The 19267-nt window shown below is 45.2% G+C and overlaps 3 protein-coding genes across 3 annotated transcripts; 2 read left to right on the top strand and 1 right to left on the bottom strand.

Annotated features, from left to right (window-relative positions):
- Positions 1-1037: 1037 nt before the first annotated feature.
- Positions 1038-2469, top strand: PHALS_11056 (uv excision repair protein rad23; the record flags this gene model as incomplete). The annotated part of the gene is made up of 2 exons (XM_024726584.1): positions 1038-1103; positions 1240-2469. 2 exons carry the CDS (start codon positions 1038-1040, stop codon positions 2467-2469), a joined length of 1296 nt encoding a protein of 431 aa, XP_024577246.1.
- A 219-nt stretch (positions 2470-2688) lies between these two features.
- On the top strand, positions 2689-3916 carry PHALS_11055 (cmgc mapk erk7 protein kinase; the record flags this gene model as incomplete). The annotated part of the gene is made up of 5 exons (XM_024726583.1): positions 2689-2757; positions 2820-3039; positions 3095-3654; positions 3723-3850; positions 3910-3916. 5 exons carry the CDS (start codon positions 2689-2691, stop codon positions 3914-3916), a joined length of 984 nt encoding a protein of 327 aa, XP_024577245.1.
- Positions 3917-3948: 32 nt separating this feature from the next.
- On the bottom strand, positions 3949-6121 carry PHALS_11054 (pheromone processing carboxypeptidase kex1; the record flags this gene model as incomplete). Its single annotated transcript, XM_024726582.1, has 4 exons — positions 3949-3972; positions 4042-4091; positions 4221-5737; positions 5796-6121. The coding sequence occupies 4 exons, from the start codon at positions 6119-6121 to the stop codon at positions 3949-3951; spliced, it is 1917 nt and encodes a 638-aa protein (XP_024577244.1).
- Between the last annotated feature and the right edge of the window lie 13146 nt (positions 6122-19267).

The following is a 19267-nucleotide window of genomic DNA, read 5'->3' as shown; positions in this document are numbered from 1 at the left end:
GCTGCAGCACTTTATCGATACTGTGCTGCTTCCTGCAGGCAAAAAGCGTCTCGTGGTGGTAAATTTTACATGTTGCTGGATGGCTTCTTCAATGGGATTCGCCGAGCAGAAGCCAAGGTCAAGGACCGATTATTTGAGCCACCCTTCACGATGAAGAGCGATCTGTTCCACCACCGGCGCCAGGTTGGGGCGCTCCTGGATGTGTCTCACTAGCGCATTCTCTCAGCTGATGAGAGCTTTCAGCTAAACGAGCTTGATGGTCTAAAGGATTAAATAAAGCAGCTCAATTACTTCCGAGGTCCTATCGGGACCAAAGATAGTCAAAAGCTTGTACGAATTGTAAATCTGTACAGGGGACAAGTTTTCCAAAAACCATAATCTATCCTCGACATAGTTCTCACCGACTCCTCGTGGGATTGACTACAACTACTGCCAAGTGCAACGGGGATGCCGTTTTCTATATGCTTCGACTCTTAATGTCCGCTTTCGCAAATGTGCTGAGAGGATCAGCACCGAGCAGGTAATACTGTTAGCTTGCTCGACTATATTAAAAATACATACTTTAAAATCAATCTTAACTAAACTAATACAAAATTCTGCGCTTCGTAATTCGTGTGTCCTCCGTTTCGGCATTCTATCATCTTCATACTGTATATGCCGATATTTCGATAATTGTGATTATTTACAATTACACCTGGTGTAACGTAAATTTCGTAAAAGGATACCTTATTGTATTATTACAATTAAATCAAATTTAACACAAGTTATATTTTTCAGTCGAAGCGTCATGCATGGTAATTTTGCTGACGAGCAGAGGCTACTAGCGAGAATAATTGATTTGAGATATGGCATTTTCATCTTTCGACCTTTTGCTGAATGTGAAAATTTGTTATTCTTAAAAATATTTCACAGCTTATATTTCAGAACTAAGCTTAAGCTTTTGCGTATATCAGCAAATCAAAGGATTGCATTGGTCTATATTCTCTGCGATCGCAAGAAAATCTTCTCCCCGTACTGAAAGAAGAACAAATACCAATATGAAGCTCACGGTCAAGACACTTCAAGGTGTCGCCTTCCCTTTAGAGGCAGAGCTTACAGATGATGTAAGAAAAAATATCTCGTATATGTCAAGCCCAAACTATTTAATAAGTTTTGATCGAGAAGCAAGCGAGAGAATCTCAAGCAATAACTTAAATATCTTGCTCAGTAATGACTTACATACCTTGCTTACTTGTTTAGATTTCAGCGGTGAAACAGAAGATTGAAGAATTGCAAAAGTTTCCTGTAGCCCAACAGAAGCTCATTCATGCAGGCAAAGTGCTTAAGGACGACAGTACTTTGGCTGATTATAACGTAAAGGAGAATGATTTCCTTGTCGTGATGGTCACCAAGCCAAAAGCGCCTAAGCCCTCTGCTACCCCTTCTCCCTCTACTCCTGCTTCCGCTCCGTCTGTCGTAAGTGCAGCTCCTTCTGCGGTCCCTAATACGTCATCAGCGTCTAGTAGCTCTTCAGCAACAGCTTCGGCTGTTTCGACACCGTCGGCCGCTCCAGCCACGGTTGCGGCCAATTCGTCACGAGAGGGTAGTAACCTTGTAGCTGATGAACAAATGAGTGCTACAGTGCATCATTTAATGGACATGGGATTTCCAGAAGACCAAGTACGCAGCGCACTACGTGCAGCATTTAACAATCCTGAGCGGGCCGTGGAATACCTGATGACGGGTATACCCGAACAAGCTGCATCCGAACAGACGACTGTTACATCGTCTGGGGCTGGAAATGAGGGTACAACCAACACGCTTGAAGCGCTTCGCAATCATCCACAATTTGACGCGTTACGTCAGCTTGTTCAGTCCAACCCGCAGACTTTGCCGGCTGTATTGCAACAGATCGGCGCTCAGAGCCCAGAACTGCTGCGTTTGATTCATCAAAACCAAGATCGCTTTGTGCAGATGCTGAACGAGCCAATTGGTACGCGTGAAGCTGGGGCAACGCCTAGTAGTAGCACAGGAGCCACTCCGTTCACTTTAGGTACAAATGTTTCTTCGACTGAACAGCAAATGCAGCAGCAATTTTCTGAGTCATTGCAGATGCAAATTGCCGCACAAATGGGCATGACTCCCGAACAGCTTCGTGGTCTATCGCAGATGCTAAGCAATTTGCCACCAGAAGCGATGGAGCAGATGATGGCGTCCATGGGCGGAGGTAGCGGACTTGCAGGACTTGGTGGGGCATCTGATGCTGGAAATGCCGGTCACCGAATTATGTTGACAGAGGAGGAAGCAGCAGCCGTCGATCGGTTGTGCGAAATGGGATTTGAACGCACGGATGTGATTCAGGCATATCTTGCATGCGACAAAAACGAAGCATTGGCTGCTAACTTTCTCATGGATAGTGGAGATAGCTTTGGTGGGGGTACTGCTGGTTCAGGTGGACAGGGTGAGGACAATGATGACATTTACGGTTAAAATCATACAAAATAGCCAGTGCTGGCATGTTGCGATTACTTTGTCTTCTTCTTACTTGTATGACATCTTTTACTTTGTTCGCATGTCGCCGAAATTATACAGATATGGCTGGGAGTTAGGTAGCGCCGGTATTTTGAAGCCCACGAAGATAAATATATCGACTGTTTTTGCTAAATTTGGTATCGGTTTGGATTTCGTGCATTCTCTAACTTAATAAGCATGGGTGAAGAAGAAGTTGAAAAGCATATTTTGCGCAAGTATGAACTGCTGCAAAAGCTTGGCAAAGGCGTAAGTAATCACTCTGCAAATGGCGCTCTTCATTTCCTAAGAATTTTCTTTGGTGTTAATAGGCCTACGGCATTGTGTGGAAAGCAATTGATAAAAGTAATCGTCAGGTAGTAGCATTAAAAAAATGTTTTGATGCCTTTCGTAATGCTACCGACGCTCAACGGACTTTTCGTGAAGTCATGTACTTGCAAGAGCTTCATGGACATCGTAATATTATTCGATTGCTGAATGTTGTCAAAGCTGACAACGACCGGGATATTTATCTCGTCTTCGATTATATGGGTAAACTAGATCTTGTAAGGTTCTCTCGTCATCTTCTAATCGTTATGTATGATAGAGACGGACTTGCATGCTGTTATCCGGGCTAATATCTTGGAGGAAATTCACAAGAAGTACATAATTTACCAATTGCTGAAGTCACTTAAGTACATGCACACTGCCGAGTTGTTGCACCGTGATATTAAGCCAAGCAACGTTCTACTGAATTCGGACTGCCACATTAAACTGTGCGATTTTGGACTTTGTCGTTCTGTAGCCGAGATAAGTGGACCCAATCCCGTTCTTACGGATTATGTTGCCACACGATGGTATCGTGCACCTGAAATTCTGCTGGGGTCGACCAGGTACGCCAAGTCAGTGGATATGTGGGCTGTTGGTTGTATAGTGGCTGAAATGGCCACTGGACGTCCTGCTTTTCCTGGTACATCGACAATGAATCAGCTCGAGCGAATTTTGGATGTTACTGGATTCCCAACTCAAGGCGATATCGAGAGTATACGATCGCCTTTTGCCAGTACCATGTTAGAGAGTTTGCCTAAGCCGAAGCCAAAGCCCTATGATGAACTTTTTCCAAAGGCCTCACTAGAAGCATTGGATCTTATCAAACAGTGCTTTTGGGTGTGTTGAGTATTGATTTTGATTTGAATGGCTTTTTGGCTCATACGATTTCTGATTTTTTCTGTTAGTTCGATCCGTCTAGAAGAATTTCGGTAATTGATGCATTGAAGCACCCTTTTGTGGCTCAATTTCACAACGATAAAGATGAGCCTAGTGCTCCAGCTCCTTTACAAATTGTCGTAGATGACAACACCAAGTATTCTGCTGCCGACTATCGCGATCGCTTGTATCGTGAAATCATTAAAAAAAAAAAAGAAGTTAGACGGAAAGCAGGTGAAATCGAGGCTGCCTCTGCTATTGCAGGCGCACAGTAGTAGTCTATTAATGATTCAAAAAATGGCAGCGGTAATTAGTGGTTCAAACTAAACTCAAAATGTCAAAGTTTACCAAGGCTTGCAATTCCAAAGCTAGTTTGAAGACTCCAACGATTGTGATTCCTGTGAAGTGTAGAGTATCAGTTATTCACCATAAGATGAAAGCATGATGAACGAAGTAGGCCGCAACGTCGCCTGCTTTATTTCGGTGTCAGCAATCCTAGTGATGAAATTTAGAAATCTCGAGGTTACTTGCTCGCTGGCTTCCACCTTCCTCCAGTATAATTTCTCCATTGCTTTCTCCATCCGAGGGTTCATCTTCAAGTTCACCGAGTTTCAGCTGCTCCACATTTTCTTCATCACTAACCTGTGTGACTTTTTCGTGATCCAGTCTTCGGTGTCTTCTTCGGCGAAGACAGACAATGGTAACACATACTGCCAAAATAATGCTCGCAGCAGAAATACCTAGCAGCACCCACAACCATGTGGTGCTGATGTGCGCTTCGCTACTCTCCTCATTATTTTGATTAAAACTGGTGTTGGTAGCCGATGTCGTTATCGGTAGATTGCAATACGAAAATTCAGGATCGGTCGAATTCAGACGTGTATTTGCAATTGCTTGCACTATGTCAGTAAATGCAAGTTTGTTGACAAATCGATATAACATGTCTGCCGCGACATCTGGCACATCCATAGGTACAGCGTGACCGGCGCCAGCGACTACCAAATAGGTCAAATTTCCACCCTGTTGCGCAAATCCTGCTGGAATGTGGTGTCCTTGTACTCGCCACGTGTACTTGGGAGCCTGCTGATACGCTTCAGAGCCATTCCATTCAAGATTTAATAACAGCTTTTCTGTTCCATAGTGATTGCACATCATGTCCCATTGACCGTTATAAAAAAGCACTCGTACACCTTTTTGAAGGAGTGACGACAATTTATCTAGCGTGCTAACGCCATCGAACGCCAACAAAGCTTTGTGTACTTCACTGCTGCACATATTGAAGCGATAATTATTGTCTTCGTTGCCGTGCAATGCTTTTCGTACGTCAGCTTTATTCATATACTTTACAATGGTATCCATGCCAAACGGGTAATCATTGACGTTATTAACGTATTGCCGCACATCATAAAAATTCAATTTTTTTGCTCCTTTGCCTACCTGAACATTGCTTAAGATATCGTCCATATTTTTGAAACAGCTCTTTGAATAATACGTTCCAGAATCCAGCGCAGTTAAGCACTCAGTATATGATGCTTTTAAAGACCTTACCTGACCAAAAGTCAGCAGTCCGATCCCATGGGCATAATCACTATACTCATACTGAATTTTTGGATGAACCCATCCGTTGCCAATACCAATACCGTCCACATTAATCTTAATATGGTTCTCATGACCAGCATTTCGTTGTAAAATATATTCTGAAATTTCAGGAATCCAGCGGCCGGCATGAGATTCTCCAAAAAAGTAAATTGCTGTTGAATGTTTTACTTGGTCATCCCCATCCGACAAATACGTTGAGTGACGCTGCAAAAACTTAATTAAAAATTCGTAGAAATCCTTTGCAACTGCCTCTTCAGTCGATCGATAGACATTTCCTTTTGTGTACGACATTCCTGTACCCACTGGCTGATCTACAAAGAGAAGGTTGGCAAATTTGTGCCAACTGTGTTCATTCGTGCCAATTGTCAAATTTTTCATCACTTTAAATGGTGAAATTCCCAAAAACAAGCCCTGCATACTGGAGCACCCCGGACCACCATTAAGCCTGTCATGATAAATAGGAGGTAAGCAATGATGACGCTTTCATTGTCAATTGTTCATACCAAATCACAAGTGGTGCCTTATCCGCGTTCTGATCCGTCTGAATGTGCCAGTAGAATATTCTGTTTGTATCATCATCGTACAAAGATATAAATCCGGCGTGCTGCGTTACGTTATTCGACGGATCCAGACCAGGTAGATTGTGAACAAGGTCCTCTGTTGCCTTTTCATTCGGGTTAGCGGACATTGTATCAGTAACACTTTCCTCTATTTCTTCATTCTCTTCCTCAGTTTCAAGCTTATCATCTTGCTGAATGACTGGATACATTCGCTTTGCAGACGCAAACACACCCATCAAAACGCTCACGATCACGTGTTGCTCTATCATCTCGACGACTTTTCCGCACTGCTTCACATACTTTATGATATTCCTACTCGATTACCTTTCAGTAAGAATCAAATTTAGGGAAAAGTCTTTTATCAAATATTTTTGCAGCAAGCAATTTCTTTAGTGGACAAACACTTACTACTTGATGTGATGTTCGATCTTTAGTTTCTTAGGCAAGATGTATACATGCATCTAAAAAGTTATGATTGGTTTAGATGTCCAAACTCCGCTGAGCGTTTAATTTACCGTTGGAAGAATCGTGCGATGATTATAAAAATAATGTAGACAAATACACATCTTCTTGTGAATTAGAATGCAATTGAAGCAATAAGTAATACATCGTCAGTGTGTCTGAATAATTTCCGAAGTAGACGAATGGGATCTAAGATCACTACGCAAAGCATTTAATTGATGATTACCTACGGAGGCTGACAGACGAGTCTGATATTACGCGACGTCAGTAATATTCAAGTTGCTGTAACCTTGTTACAAAGTCATTATTTCATACCGAAGTGCTCTATTTTTTTAAGAAGACATTCGCGTGTTGCATACAAGAAGCACAAAAACTCAAGAAATTCAAGAATCAGAAATAAATCCGTTCATGCTTCTGAAATCCTATGTGATGCCTTGAAAGTAGACATACGGATGTGCAACCTTTCATAGAATTTCTTGAGTTAGCATACCGCCATACGTGGTACCAAGAAGCTTTGCATTTGCTGAATGGTTACTTCGTATGTCATCAATGGTTTACAAATACAGTTTTTGTCTTGTGTGTGTCAAACGTCACTGACAACAACATTACTGACCAACCAACGGAATAGTGGTTTCAAATGACGGGTGTGGGTCACACAAGATGATGTGGTCACAAAATGATGAGGATTACACAAGGTGGCGATGTGACCACAGAATGGTTTGGCAACTTTTTGTACGTGGCTGGAACAGCCAGTAGTTATACATATAATTAGGTTTTTTTATATAGATAGGAAGACCTATACATTTAGATATAGGCGGCTTTGCCGCAGTTAAAATCGAAAATACAGTTTACATTTTAATCGGAAGAGTGAATCTGCCTAGTATTAAGGTCTTCGTTACTCTTGAAGTAAGCGAATTGCAATCCGCTACACTCGAATCGGCTGTAAGGATGAAACGAAGATCGCCACACCTTAGCTAAGTGTCCTCTAAGCAAAAGAGCTACGGCAGTCCCTCTAAACTTGGAAGCATTTGTAGTCAATTCACACCTGATATTTGACAAATTATGCTCTGTGAGGATGGAGCAATTCTCATATTTGCCCCAGGGCATGCAGGATGGGCTTAAAAAGCTGATGTATCTGCTTGCCCCTGACCTCGCTTTGCAAGAATCTGAAGCGATCAGCGCATGCTTAGAGGCGATTTCAAGTGTTTTGCTAGAGCACCTTCGGTAGAAGATGTCGGTGTCGACTGCGTCCATGAAGCCACTGTCGGTGACGGATGACTCCCCCCGACCCAAGCCGCTCATGGTGAATGCTAAGACCTTCGAGGGCAAGGATAGAATAAATTGCCTGTTCTGGATGAGAGAGGTATATATGACCATGGCGTTTGCCATGCTCCAGACCGAGCAGCGGCGCGTGGCGCTAGCCGTCTCCACGCTCGGGGGTAGAGCGCGAGAATCGGCACTGACGCCGGTCGAAGCAGCGTTTCTTTCTGAAGCTGCAGCTTTCACAAGTGTTCTCGCCGCCTAACCAGGCATACCGCGTGTGATCGTGTTTCCTTGCCGCCCTGTCGGGCGTCGGTTATATAATGCTCTACATTAGCCGATAGCAATGATTTACCGCACCAAATTGGAAACTTATCACTTACAGTCGCTCATTACCGATACACTTTAGAGCCGTGACGTACTATTGCTTTTTCAAGCATGACCCTTTTTCCACGACTCATTGTGCATTCTGCTTTTTATGACTTGTTCCGAGCACTTGACATAATCATGGCTGATCAGACGCTCTAACAATTTTACCTCTTATGAGGAAATTATTGCATTTGGGTGTTTGCTGCAAAATCGCTTCTGCTCCGTTGAAGAGGTGGACAGATAACTTGCGAAAGCCCCACAAGAATAGATGTGCATGGCGCGAAAATTTTTCGACTACCAGACAATCTATTCTCATGGTGTTCAAGCCACACTATACTTTGGATGACGTCAAATCTCAATCTGGAATCCAGCGCTCATCAGCTGTTATGCTGTCAAGTTTTTATATTCTACCCGATGGTCCAAAAATTCCTTCGACGCTTTACCCGCGTCTCCATCGCAAGACACATATATACTGTATTCATATTTGGTGTCCTCGGTGCTTATGAGTTTTGTCAACTACACCGAGGGTCCCCCAATGTTCATAATTGCATGACGCACTTGTATTTTCCGTGGCTTTACAAAGTTTGCGGCATTTATACAATAATCAAACCGACATTTCGTCAGTTGCCCTCTATGCGTCTGCTGGAACTCGACATTAACTCTGATGGGTCGTCGGACGCTCTAACATGTGAGCCGTACCTTGTGACCCTGCAACCGAGAGATGGGAGCATGAAATACAGATGTTTTATATTGCTTCAGATAAAACATATGCGGGTTCCACGAAGCTGCTCGGCAGCTCAAAATTCTCTTCCTACTTTCTGAGCATAGCTGACGTCTATCGCATTAAGGGCGTCCATAGAGCTTCCAGTATTGGTACTCCTGGCAGCACTGGAGGTACTGAAGTGGAGCTCGGTATTAATTTCAACGCCCATTGCTTCGACCGAGGAGGTTTGGTGGAAGCTGACGGTCTCGGTACGAGCCGCACCAGTTCGAAAACCTTCAACAAATTGGTATCCGTTACTGCGTTAAATGGAGAGCCTCACGCCATTTCGGCCCAAACGATTTCGATCCTGGACCTCGTCCTTTAGACCTCGTCTATTTCAACGTGTCGACAAGAACTTAGAGCTTATCACCTATCGTGCGGCTAACATCCCACTTGTTCCTAGGATCTCTGCTCTACGGAGTTCCAGATAACTTTTATGGTTATTCACAAATACTCGAGTGATTGATGAGAATTCGTGCAGCTGTACATGATTGCATTTTTGCGCATTTGTAACAGATCACATAATATAACCATACTAGATCATTTACATAGTCCGATACAGCATTCTCAGTCTTACATATAAACAAAGAGTGGTAACTGCTGATGGTTGTGTATGAGACCATACTGTCATCAATATTACAACTCGTTCGTGTTTAAGACGAGGCTATTACTGTCATCGAGAGCACTAAATCTTTTAGATTCGGTTCAATTGTATTAATTACAGCATAGTTCAATTCGATGAAATTCACATCACACTTCGTGATGTAATTGTGGATACTTATAAGTACCTGTAACGGGACTACACGTGCCCTTGTGAGAAAGGGCGGACTGTGTGGCCGTACACGTAGGTGTGTATTATACAGATAGTGTAATCACACAGTGGTCTGGCTGCACCATAACCAGAAGCCACCTCGTGGCAGGATTGCCAGTAGTAATGCATACAGCAATATTTTATTAGGAAAACCTAGGGTTTCAGATATTAACGGTTCTGCGGCAACTAAAACAATAGGATACAGTTTCGGTTTTGAAGAAAAGTGTTCGTTCGCCTTAGTTAAGGTCTAAGTACTTAGAAGTAGCGGATTGCGATCCGCTACACTTGGACTTGTTCTTGGAAAGAACATAAGGTCGGTGACCTTAACTTATTTTTCTCAAGCAAAGAGCTACGGCAGCTCCGCTGCACTTGGTAGCACTCGTAGTCAATCAACACCTGAGTCGCTACGACTGATCCACTGAGAGGATGGAGAAATGATCCTTTTGGCCCCGGACATGCAGGGCGAGCTTAATGTGCTGATGTTCCTGCTGCACCCTGAGGTCGTGGGACACCTTGTTGCGCAGGGGTTCGAGGCCATGAGCGCGCGCCTAGAGGGGTTTCCAAGCAATGAAAATGCTCTGTTATAGCGCTAACAGCTGATGTTGTCAGCGTCAACTGCGTCTATGACGCCACCGTCGACGACGGATGATTCCTTCCGACAGAGGCCGCTCATGGTAAGCGTTAAGACCTAGAAAATAACGATGAAAGAATCTCTTGCTGTGGATAGGAGAGGCCGAGATGACTATGACATCCACCATGCTCTAAAACGAGCAACAGCGCGAGGTGCTAGCTATTTCCTAGCTCGGAGGCCGAGCGCCAGAATGGACTCTTACGTGCGGTGCATCGGTTAGAGCTGCGTTTCTCTCCTGGACGGAGCTGAAGCGTCAGCTTTTGCGAGCGTTCTTGCCGCCTAATCAGGCATATCGCTTGGTATCGCGTTTTCTTGCTGATAGACAGGGCAAGAAGGAGTTGGTGGACTTTGTCCAAGAGTTTAGAGCTCTTAATAACAGGGTAGCAGCAGATCCTCTCCCGAGGCGGTCGCAATGACCGTTTTTATGGAGGGCATCTGCACTGGCTTGGCTAAAATTGGAAGTCTTCCGTGTGCATCCGTCTTCTTTTGAAGAAGCGGTGGACGTGGCATTGAATGCCAAATTCAACTTCAAGGCGGCACGACTTGTTTGGAAATTTCACCGTCAGAGCTCGTCGAGCGGGTCTGAGCCATTCGATCTCAGCTATGCTGCAAGGAGGAGGGAGAGCTCCGAGCTGCTGAGCAGCATGTAAACATCCGATGATGTTTTGTTTGTGAAGACACCCGTCACCTTCAGACGTGTTGCCCCCTGCGCAAGGCGCGTAAAGGTTCGTCGAACCGACGTCCTACTTCTAACCAGACTGGTTTGTCGCGGCGAAATGAGAGAACCCAGTAGGCGCGGGACGCCCTAATGGGAAAGAAACAAGTTCTGTTGAGCCTAAAAGAGGTAGGTAGCAGCATGGCTCAGCCCTGAAGAGCTGCGTGCTTTTGAACACGGAACGTGTGTACTATCTGGGCTTGCTGGTCACAAAGGCGACCATGAAAATCTTTGAGAAGCCATGGAAAATCCTTATTGATTCTGGTGCGCCGGGCAATTATGCTCGACGCTCCACCATCGAAGAAAGTCAGCTGATGTCAGCCCCTCACCGTGCGTAAAGAAGTCGGAGAGGTAGACAGCGAAGACGGTTCCCAGTGCCACCGCACCCATCCGTCAAAGAGCACATCATCTGCAGCGGTTTTACCAGGGGCGAGCATCACATGGATGGACCGCATTGCGGGAACAAGAGCATCCTTTTTTTGAGCTCGAAATCGAGCGCAATACCGATCCGTTGTAATCTCTTGGGCTACCAAAAAGCGAGCTCGCAGATGTTTCCGCTGATCAAGCCCAGCTTGCGTAGTGGTCGAAGGCCCGATTGCGTAGACGCATTATGATAGTGATCGCGTCTTTCGCTTCAGTAGCGGGATCCGCCGAATGGAAGCCGTATTCCACACGAAACAAAATAACCAAACGTGGATACGAGCGCACTGTGAGCAGCTTCCAATTTGTGCCTTGTCGAGGCGATTGGTATAGATACCACTTCCCCCGGGAAACGGGCATGATGCCCACAGGATTTGAATCGGGCTCACGTCGCGCTATTGGCGCGCTTCATCTTTTGTCATTCCATTCTAGGAAAGAAGTGTCCAATTCGTAGTTGACTTCCCCCAACTCCTCGACAAGGAGATCCGTCGCCCGGAGCAAGCGCGGTTAGTCGCGCCCAGATGACGAAGGCTTGGGATATGATCCCAGTGAAGCCGCGGACGTACTGTCCGGAGATGCAAGAAGTAGAACGGCTTTGATCGCGGGCGCTCTCGCTTTGAGCTAGGCCAATGTGTTTTGTACCGTAGACACAACGGAGAAGGTTCAAAGTTGTTCTTGTTAACGTGAAGGTGTCTCAGACACGCGAGCCTCGTATGAGGTGACCGTTAAATGTGAATTGAGGATATTCACAATTTTTGTGGGGAAGAGTGTAACGGGGTTACACGTGCCCTTGAGAGAATGGGCGGGTCGCACAAGACTGTGCTATTGTACATTGGCGTGTACTACTACACGGTTCGTGAAATAACACAGTGATGTGGCTACACCGTAATAAGAAGCCGCCGCGTGGCAGATTGCTAGTAGTAAGGCTTATTACTATATTAATTAGCTTTTGCCATATTAACTATGAATTACTATATCAATTAAGAAAACCTAGGGTTCTAGATATTGGCGACTCTGCCGCAACTTAAACAATTTAATACAGTTTCGTTTTTGAACAGAAGTGTTCGTTTGCCTTGGTTAAGACTTTAGTACTTGGAGGTAGCGGATCGCGATCCGATACACTTGTACTGACGGTGACCTTAGCTTAGCCTTTTCTAAGCAAAGAGCTTCGGCAGCCCCACTGCACACAAGGTGCTTCATGTGAGCTTGCTCATGCTGTACCGGGATCCGTTGCAAGTGAACGCGGAAGCTTTGGGTACGGAGCGGCGTCCACAAACGCTCGACCGCCCAGAGGCTGGAACGGCAACTGTTTTTGAACAATGTGCAATGATCTCCAAATTTAATGGCGCCAAGCGCTCCACCGTTGCATGAAGCGACGCATTCGTCTGATCAACGGCTAGGACCTGTTCCGACAGAGCGCGATAGCCCTCAACGTGAAGCAGTCGGTGCACAACGTGCTCCAGGCTCTCAAGGCCTTCTGCGCCACGGTATGCGAGCGCGTACGCGGCGCGGATCAGATCTGTCATGGACGTCGTGACATGAGCAAGATCATGCTCAGGTCTGCGTGACAATGCATCAGCCAAAGCATTCTGCCTTCTTGTCTCATGCTTCACCTCGAAGTTATATTCTGCAAAGAAGGAGAGTCAGTTGGCCATCCTCTGCAAGAGGTGAGGCGACTGAGTCGCAGTGCGTAGTGACGCATAATTTGTGTAGATCACAAATGTTTTAGAACCGAGCAGGTGAACCCTGATCTTGGTGACTTGTCTCCATTAGCATACGCTTATTCGTGCGCATACACTCGAGCACCGCTCGCCATGAACGATGTGGTCTTCCACATCTAGTCTCCCGTGCCCCGCAAGGCTGTGGATAAAGATGCCGTCGAAAGTATGTATGTGCATCCGCCCGGTGGGCCTGAACAACTGCGTCACAAGACGATTACATGTTGCTAGTGCATTCGACAGCCCTCGGGGCATAACTAGCCACTCCCAGAGCATCCCGCTCGGGGATAGCTGTCAGCAGAATATCACTTGCTCTCATGAGCATTTGGTAATACCCATCGACCAAATTGAGTGCACTGTACTTTGAACAGCCAACCATATTGGTCTAGAAACATCAATCCTAGCCATCGGCGTCTGTGCCAAAATAGCAGCAGCCTTTAGCTTATTATAAGCGTGCACGATACGCCACTTGCTGTTCGGCTTCCGGACACAAAATGTGGCTGTCGAACGGGGAGACTTGCTCTCACGCACCATTTCTGCGTTGTCTTTTGTACGGAAAAAGTCGTCAATGACGTCACAGTGCTCATTGAGCAGCGTCCATTGGCGTGTTACGCAGTATTTGGTTCCCGGGACCAGGTCGATCGCATGACGCATTCCTCAGTCCGGAGGTAAGACCGATGGCAAGTCTTAAAGACAACCTCTTAAATTTCCCCACCAAAGGGTAGTATGGATGCGACGGATGCTTTAGGATCAAAGATCCACCTCGTGCGCTCAGCACCCTCTTGGTGTCTTTATTCAGAAGCGGCGACGAGTTGATCTCCTCTTACGGTCGTATATTGACTACGTCAGCTAAGTCGCCAACCACCAAGGCACTGCCGAACTTTTCGAAGGACACCTCGTCCAGCTCAAGAAGAGCGACTCCTAGCGTCTTGCAGCGAGCATGTGTCTTGGCTGTCGCCTCCTCATAGAAATTTTACGTCTAGGCGAGACTAGTGTGAATATAAACTCAGCATCGTCTAGTATTCCCGCTCCCTGCTCCACCAGAGCTTAGTCTTCGTACAGTAGATAACGTGCTACTCCTCGTACATATGAAGGTCCTTGCCTAAGTTTGTTCGATCAAGCCACTCGTGGCATGCAGTGACTGCTAAAAACGTGATCAGTGCTCAGTTGACTACTTGCCACTTCATGTGCTTCACTGAGATTTTGCCCTCGATGCCTCTTTTGATGACCTTGTCCGACCATGCCACAAGTGGCATACAGCGATTGCTTCGATACATAAGCAGCGCTCAGTGGATAACGTGCTACTCTAAACGCATCTGAATTGCCTTGCCAAAGATGCCTCGGACCTCGTCCGACCATGCCACTCCTGGCATGCAGCGACTGCTATGATACTTGAGCAGCGCTCAGTGGATTACGTGGCACTCCACGTTCAGCCCGATAGCCATGCTCGTTAATCCTATCGGATACACCTTCAGTGCTTGACAACTCGTCTACTCCGGTCCCCATCGCGTTGACCGTCCTGGTTCACTGCCCGCGCCTAAAGCATTTTTGCCTCCTAGCAGAGGTGGGTTGATTACTCACCAAGGAGACGAGCGCGTAGCGCCTAAGGACTTCGACCTCCAATCATTTCATGGCTCATGGTGTTCCAACCATGTCATACCACGGATAAGGCCATACCTTTAATCCAAGTCTAAGACTAAGCAGTATTCCACGCTATCAAAGTCAAGAAATTTGACACCGAGGTCAGCAGAACCATTTTGCATAGTGACATAAGTCTCCGTCGCTTAGCGAACAGTAACGATATAACTCAACCGCGCTTTCTGCACCTTACCATACAGCTGACTTCTTTCAATCGTGAAGCGTCAAGCATTATTGCCCGCCGCCTCGGAGTCGATCATGATCTTCCGTGGCATCTCAAATTCCTTCACGGTTGCATCCACGATCAGCAAACCTGCCTTGCATACACGTTCTGTGTTTAAGAGCACGGAGCTCTTCGGGGCTGGGCATTGCTGACGTCTACTTCCTTCAGGCTCAACAGAACTCTAGCTTCGCCCAGTTGGGCACTTCGCACCTGTCGTTTCCCCGCGACAAACCAAAAGTATGGTGAGAAACGGGACGTCGGTTCGATGAGCCTTGACGCGCCTTGCGCGAAGGGCAACCAATCCGAAGATGACGGATGTCTCTACAGACGAAACATCATCGGGTTTTCGAACGCTGCTCAACAACTTGGAGCTCTGCCTTCTCTAACAAAGCATAGCTGAGATCCATCGGCTCAGTCCCGCTGAACGAGCTACTAGAGTGTACATTCCAACCAAATCGGCTTAAAGTTGAACTCAGCATTAAATACCACATTCGGAAGCTGTCATTCTGGCCACGCCAATGCTAAGGCCCTCCATAAAGACGGTCACTGTGACCGCCTCGGTGATAGTCGGCTGCCATCCCGGCGATGAGAGTACGCAACGCTTGGACAAAGTCCACCAATTCCTTCTTGCCCTGTTGGGCAGCAAGGAAATGCGATCGCACGCGAGATTCCAAATGAGGCGGTGAAAACACTCGTAAAAGCTGACGCTTCAGCTCCGATCATGAGGGAAACGCCGACTCGACCAAATAATGCCCATTCTCGCGCTTGATTCCCGGGCTTGGAGACAGCTAGCGCCACGCGCTAACACTCGATCTGGAGCATGGTGGACGCCATCGCCATCTCAACCTCTCTCACACAGAGCAGGACATTTTCTCCATCCTTGTCTTTACACTCATCATGAGCGGCCTGGTTCGAGAAGAGTCATCCGTCGTCGACGGTGGAGTCATGGATGCCGCCGCCGCTGTTACCTACTGCTGAAGGTGCTCTAGGATAGAAATTTCAAAGTTTGGAAACGCTTCTAGGCGCGAATTGATTGCTTCAGGTCCTTGCGAAGCGAGTTGTTGCACGCACTCTGGACGAAGCAGAGAGATCAGCTTTTAAGCCCATTCTGCATTCCTTGGGGCAAAAAGGAGAACTTCTCCATCCTCACAGAGGGTCAGTCGTGACGATTAAGGTATGAATTGACTACATGTACTGCCAAGTGCAGTGGGGCTGCCGTAGCTCTTTTGCTTAGAGGAATCTTAGTCAAGGTGTGGCGATCTTCGTTTCATACCTAGAACATTTGAGTGTTGCGAAATGCAATCCGCTCACCCCAAGAGTAATCACAAGGCGAATAAACTCTTCCACTCAAGATGTAAGCTGTATTTCTTGGCTTTATCTGCGGCAAAACCGCTCATATCTCTATAGTTTTTTCTATCCACAGAGTAAAACCTAGTTAGATGTATAACTACTGGCTATTCCAGCCAGGTGCTGACTTGTCGTTTATGTATGTCTACACCATTGTGTGATCACACCATATTTTGTAATCGGCACAAATGTGTGATAAAATAATCTATTGTGACCAACACCATTGTGTGATCACACCATATTTTGTAATCCACACAAATGTGTGATAAAATAATCTATTGTGACCAACACCATTGTGTGATCACCCCATCTTGTGTGACCCCGTTTCAAGAACCTTCTCCGATTAACGATTTTTCCCACCTAGAAATATTTCTGAGCCTGTCGTTTGAGAACCTCAAATTTGAGGAGTTCAGTTGCACCGACTTGATGATTTTTCTCAGACGAGTTTGCTCAAGATACCTTCTTCCAGGAGCAGCTCATTGCTCCCGCTATTGTCTAATCGATAGTAAAATGATATTGATTTTTTTTTAAAATCAATTTAAGGATGGCGTACAACAAAGCAAAGTACCTTCGGAATCGAGAAATGATTCTGGCGGCGCAAAGGCAATATTACCGGCGCAATCGTGCTGAGAAGATCACCGCGCAGAATCGATAGGACGAGGAGCACAAAGAACAAACTTGAGTGATTTAAGCGAAAGAAATGCTATCAAAAATTCCAGCACAAGAGAAGAGAATGGCTGGGGATGAAGAGACAGAAGGGCAGATACCTCATCTCGCTAATCTCTCTTTACTTATAATACTAGAGCTGTATTAGTCAGCGTATATGCATTAGGATGCAAAGGACCCAGACGCCTAACTTCTTTTATATTTCCTTTTTTATGATGATGATATCACCACACAGTTGAACATATTACTCTTCAAAATAGAATATATAATAATTAAATAGCTAATATGTAGAAAAATAGTAAGGATACATCTGGACAGATAAAGGATAGACAAGGGGCAACTTTATGCCATATACTTGTTTAGAGCTATTCCGGATGCCATATAAAGTGATATTGGAAGTGAATGATACTGACACTTGAATGAATCTACATAATGACATCCATTCTGGAATACAGAAAGTGAAAAATTTATGATGAAGTTCCCAGCGAAGCTTCACTTAAACGACGATGGGACAAAGAGGGTTGTATGTATGCCGCCGGGTTGGCAGAACCGAGAAAAGAAGAAAACAATTGGACGTTCGAACCATTCAGACTGGAGCTCGAAGTCATATCACTGTCATTGACTGCGATATCCTGACCGACTGTAATCATTTGGATGGTACATGCATGAATGATGAATGTGAATGCATGAATTACAAAGATGGAAAGAGTTATTCATCGAGAATATTTAATACGACACCTATGCCATTCAGACAAATCCGGTGGTTGGCATTACCATTTCACGTACGATGACCGACTGAGGACTGCAGCTAACATAATTAGAGGGGCAGATATCAGAAATGGCAGTGGGTGCGCTTTTGCAGGAGACCGGTGTAGTGTAATGAACATAGTCAAATCCAAGCCATGCCTGAGGAATTGTTTGATGTCTTATGCAACCGACGGAGCCGACAACTGAGCTCAGTCAGAAATATTACGATTTGATCGAGCAATTGCCGTGGCGATGGTTCAACGACTGCGATATATGGATGAAGTCAGTTTATGCTTTGTACAGCAGCCACTGCTTTAATACCTGGAAGAAACTTCTCCACGACATATCTGATCATTATAACGAGGCCGAAATTAGTCACGCAACCATACACATCTGGCATCATCAATAAATAAGGTTGGCTATGGAAGTTGGTGTTCCTCGTATCTACCAATGCGGGAGTTAAAGTCTACTGAAAAGAAGATACTTGATGAGGAAAGTCGTATTGAAGGTATGAAAGCAGATATACTATCTCATCTCCAACAGTGGTTTTAGCGAATAGATAGGAGCGTAATCAAAGAGCTCAATAATATCAAGTACAACAATGTAATGATGAACGAAGACAACTATTCTGCTGAAGATTTGGCACTCTTACTTCGACAAACAGTCATAAGAGTAGAGAATGTACGCTTCACGTCAAAGGGATACTTGGAAACAATTTATGTAGAGTCAAGTAGATTCATACCGAGGACAATAAAACAAATGGATATACAGGTTTAACGTTATGCACACTGACAATGTTACTGTTTTAAAAATGAGCGAAATTTTTCACGCCGTAAAAAACACATCAATCCCAAAAAGATGATTTTTGAGCCATACGACGCACTTGCTGTAGATACTTCAATTGAGCGCAACAACGTCAATCTATTCACCAGACATTTGCAAAAATATGATGCGGATTTCGAGGTCAATGAGGGTATTGTATCTATATGGTTGAACCACTGGAAGCACAACAACGATGAGTCAGTGTATTCGTATTTGTTGAAAAAAATCTAGTAAACCCAATGGAGAAAACTAGAACAGAGATAACAATGGTGGAAGCGGAAAAATTCAGCTTTAGATATTTTCAACCGATATGTTCTCGGTACCAATCTGTAACAGGGTTGCACGTACCATTGTATGAAAGGGTGGGCCACACAAGATGGTGTGGCCGTACATAAGTGTTGATTACACAAGTTTGTGTAATCGCATAATGGTGTGGCTATACCGTAACAAGAAGCCACTACGTGTGCAGGACTGCCAGTAGTAATGCATATCAATTAGGTTTTACTATATTAATTTGGTATTACTATATGAATTTTTAAACCCTAAGGGTCTAGAAATTCGCAGCTCTGCCGCATCTGAAACAATCAAATACCGCTTCAGTTTCGAATGGAAGAGCGTCTTTACCTTGATTAAGGTTGTAAGAACTTGGAGATGGCGGATCGCGATCCGCTATACTCGTACTGGCTCTTGTAAAGCACGTGACCTCAGCTTAGCTTTCTCCAAGCAAAGAGGTTCGGCAGACCCGCTGCACAATCTGTCAATCATTACGCAACGTATTGATCCGATAACCAAAAAAATTAATTGCATACGCCAGTGAATGATT

The sequence above is a fragment of the Plasmopara halstedii genome, assembly GCF_900000015.1.
Source record: "Plasmopara halstedii genome assembly, contig: Scaffold_526, whole genome shotgun sequence".
Classification (NCBI taxonomy): domain Eukaryota; phylum Oomycota; class Peronosporomycetes; order Peronosporales; family Peronosporaceae; genus Plasmopara; species Plasmopara halstedii.
This window is presented reverse-complemented; position numbering and strand designations above follow the sequence as displayed.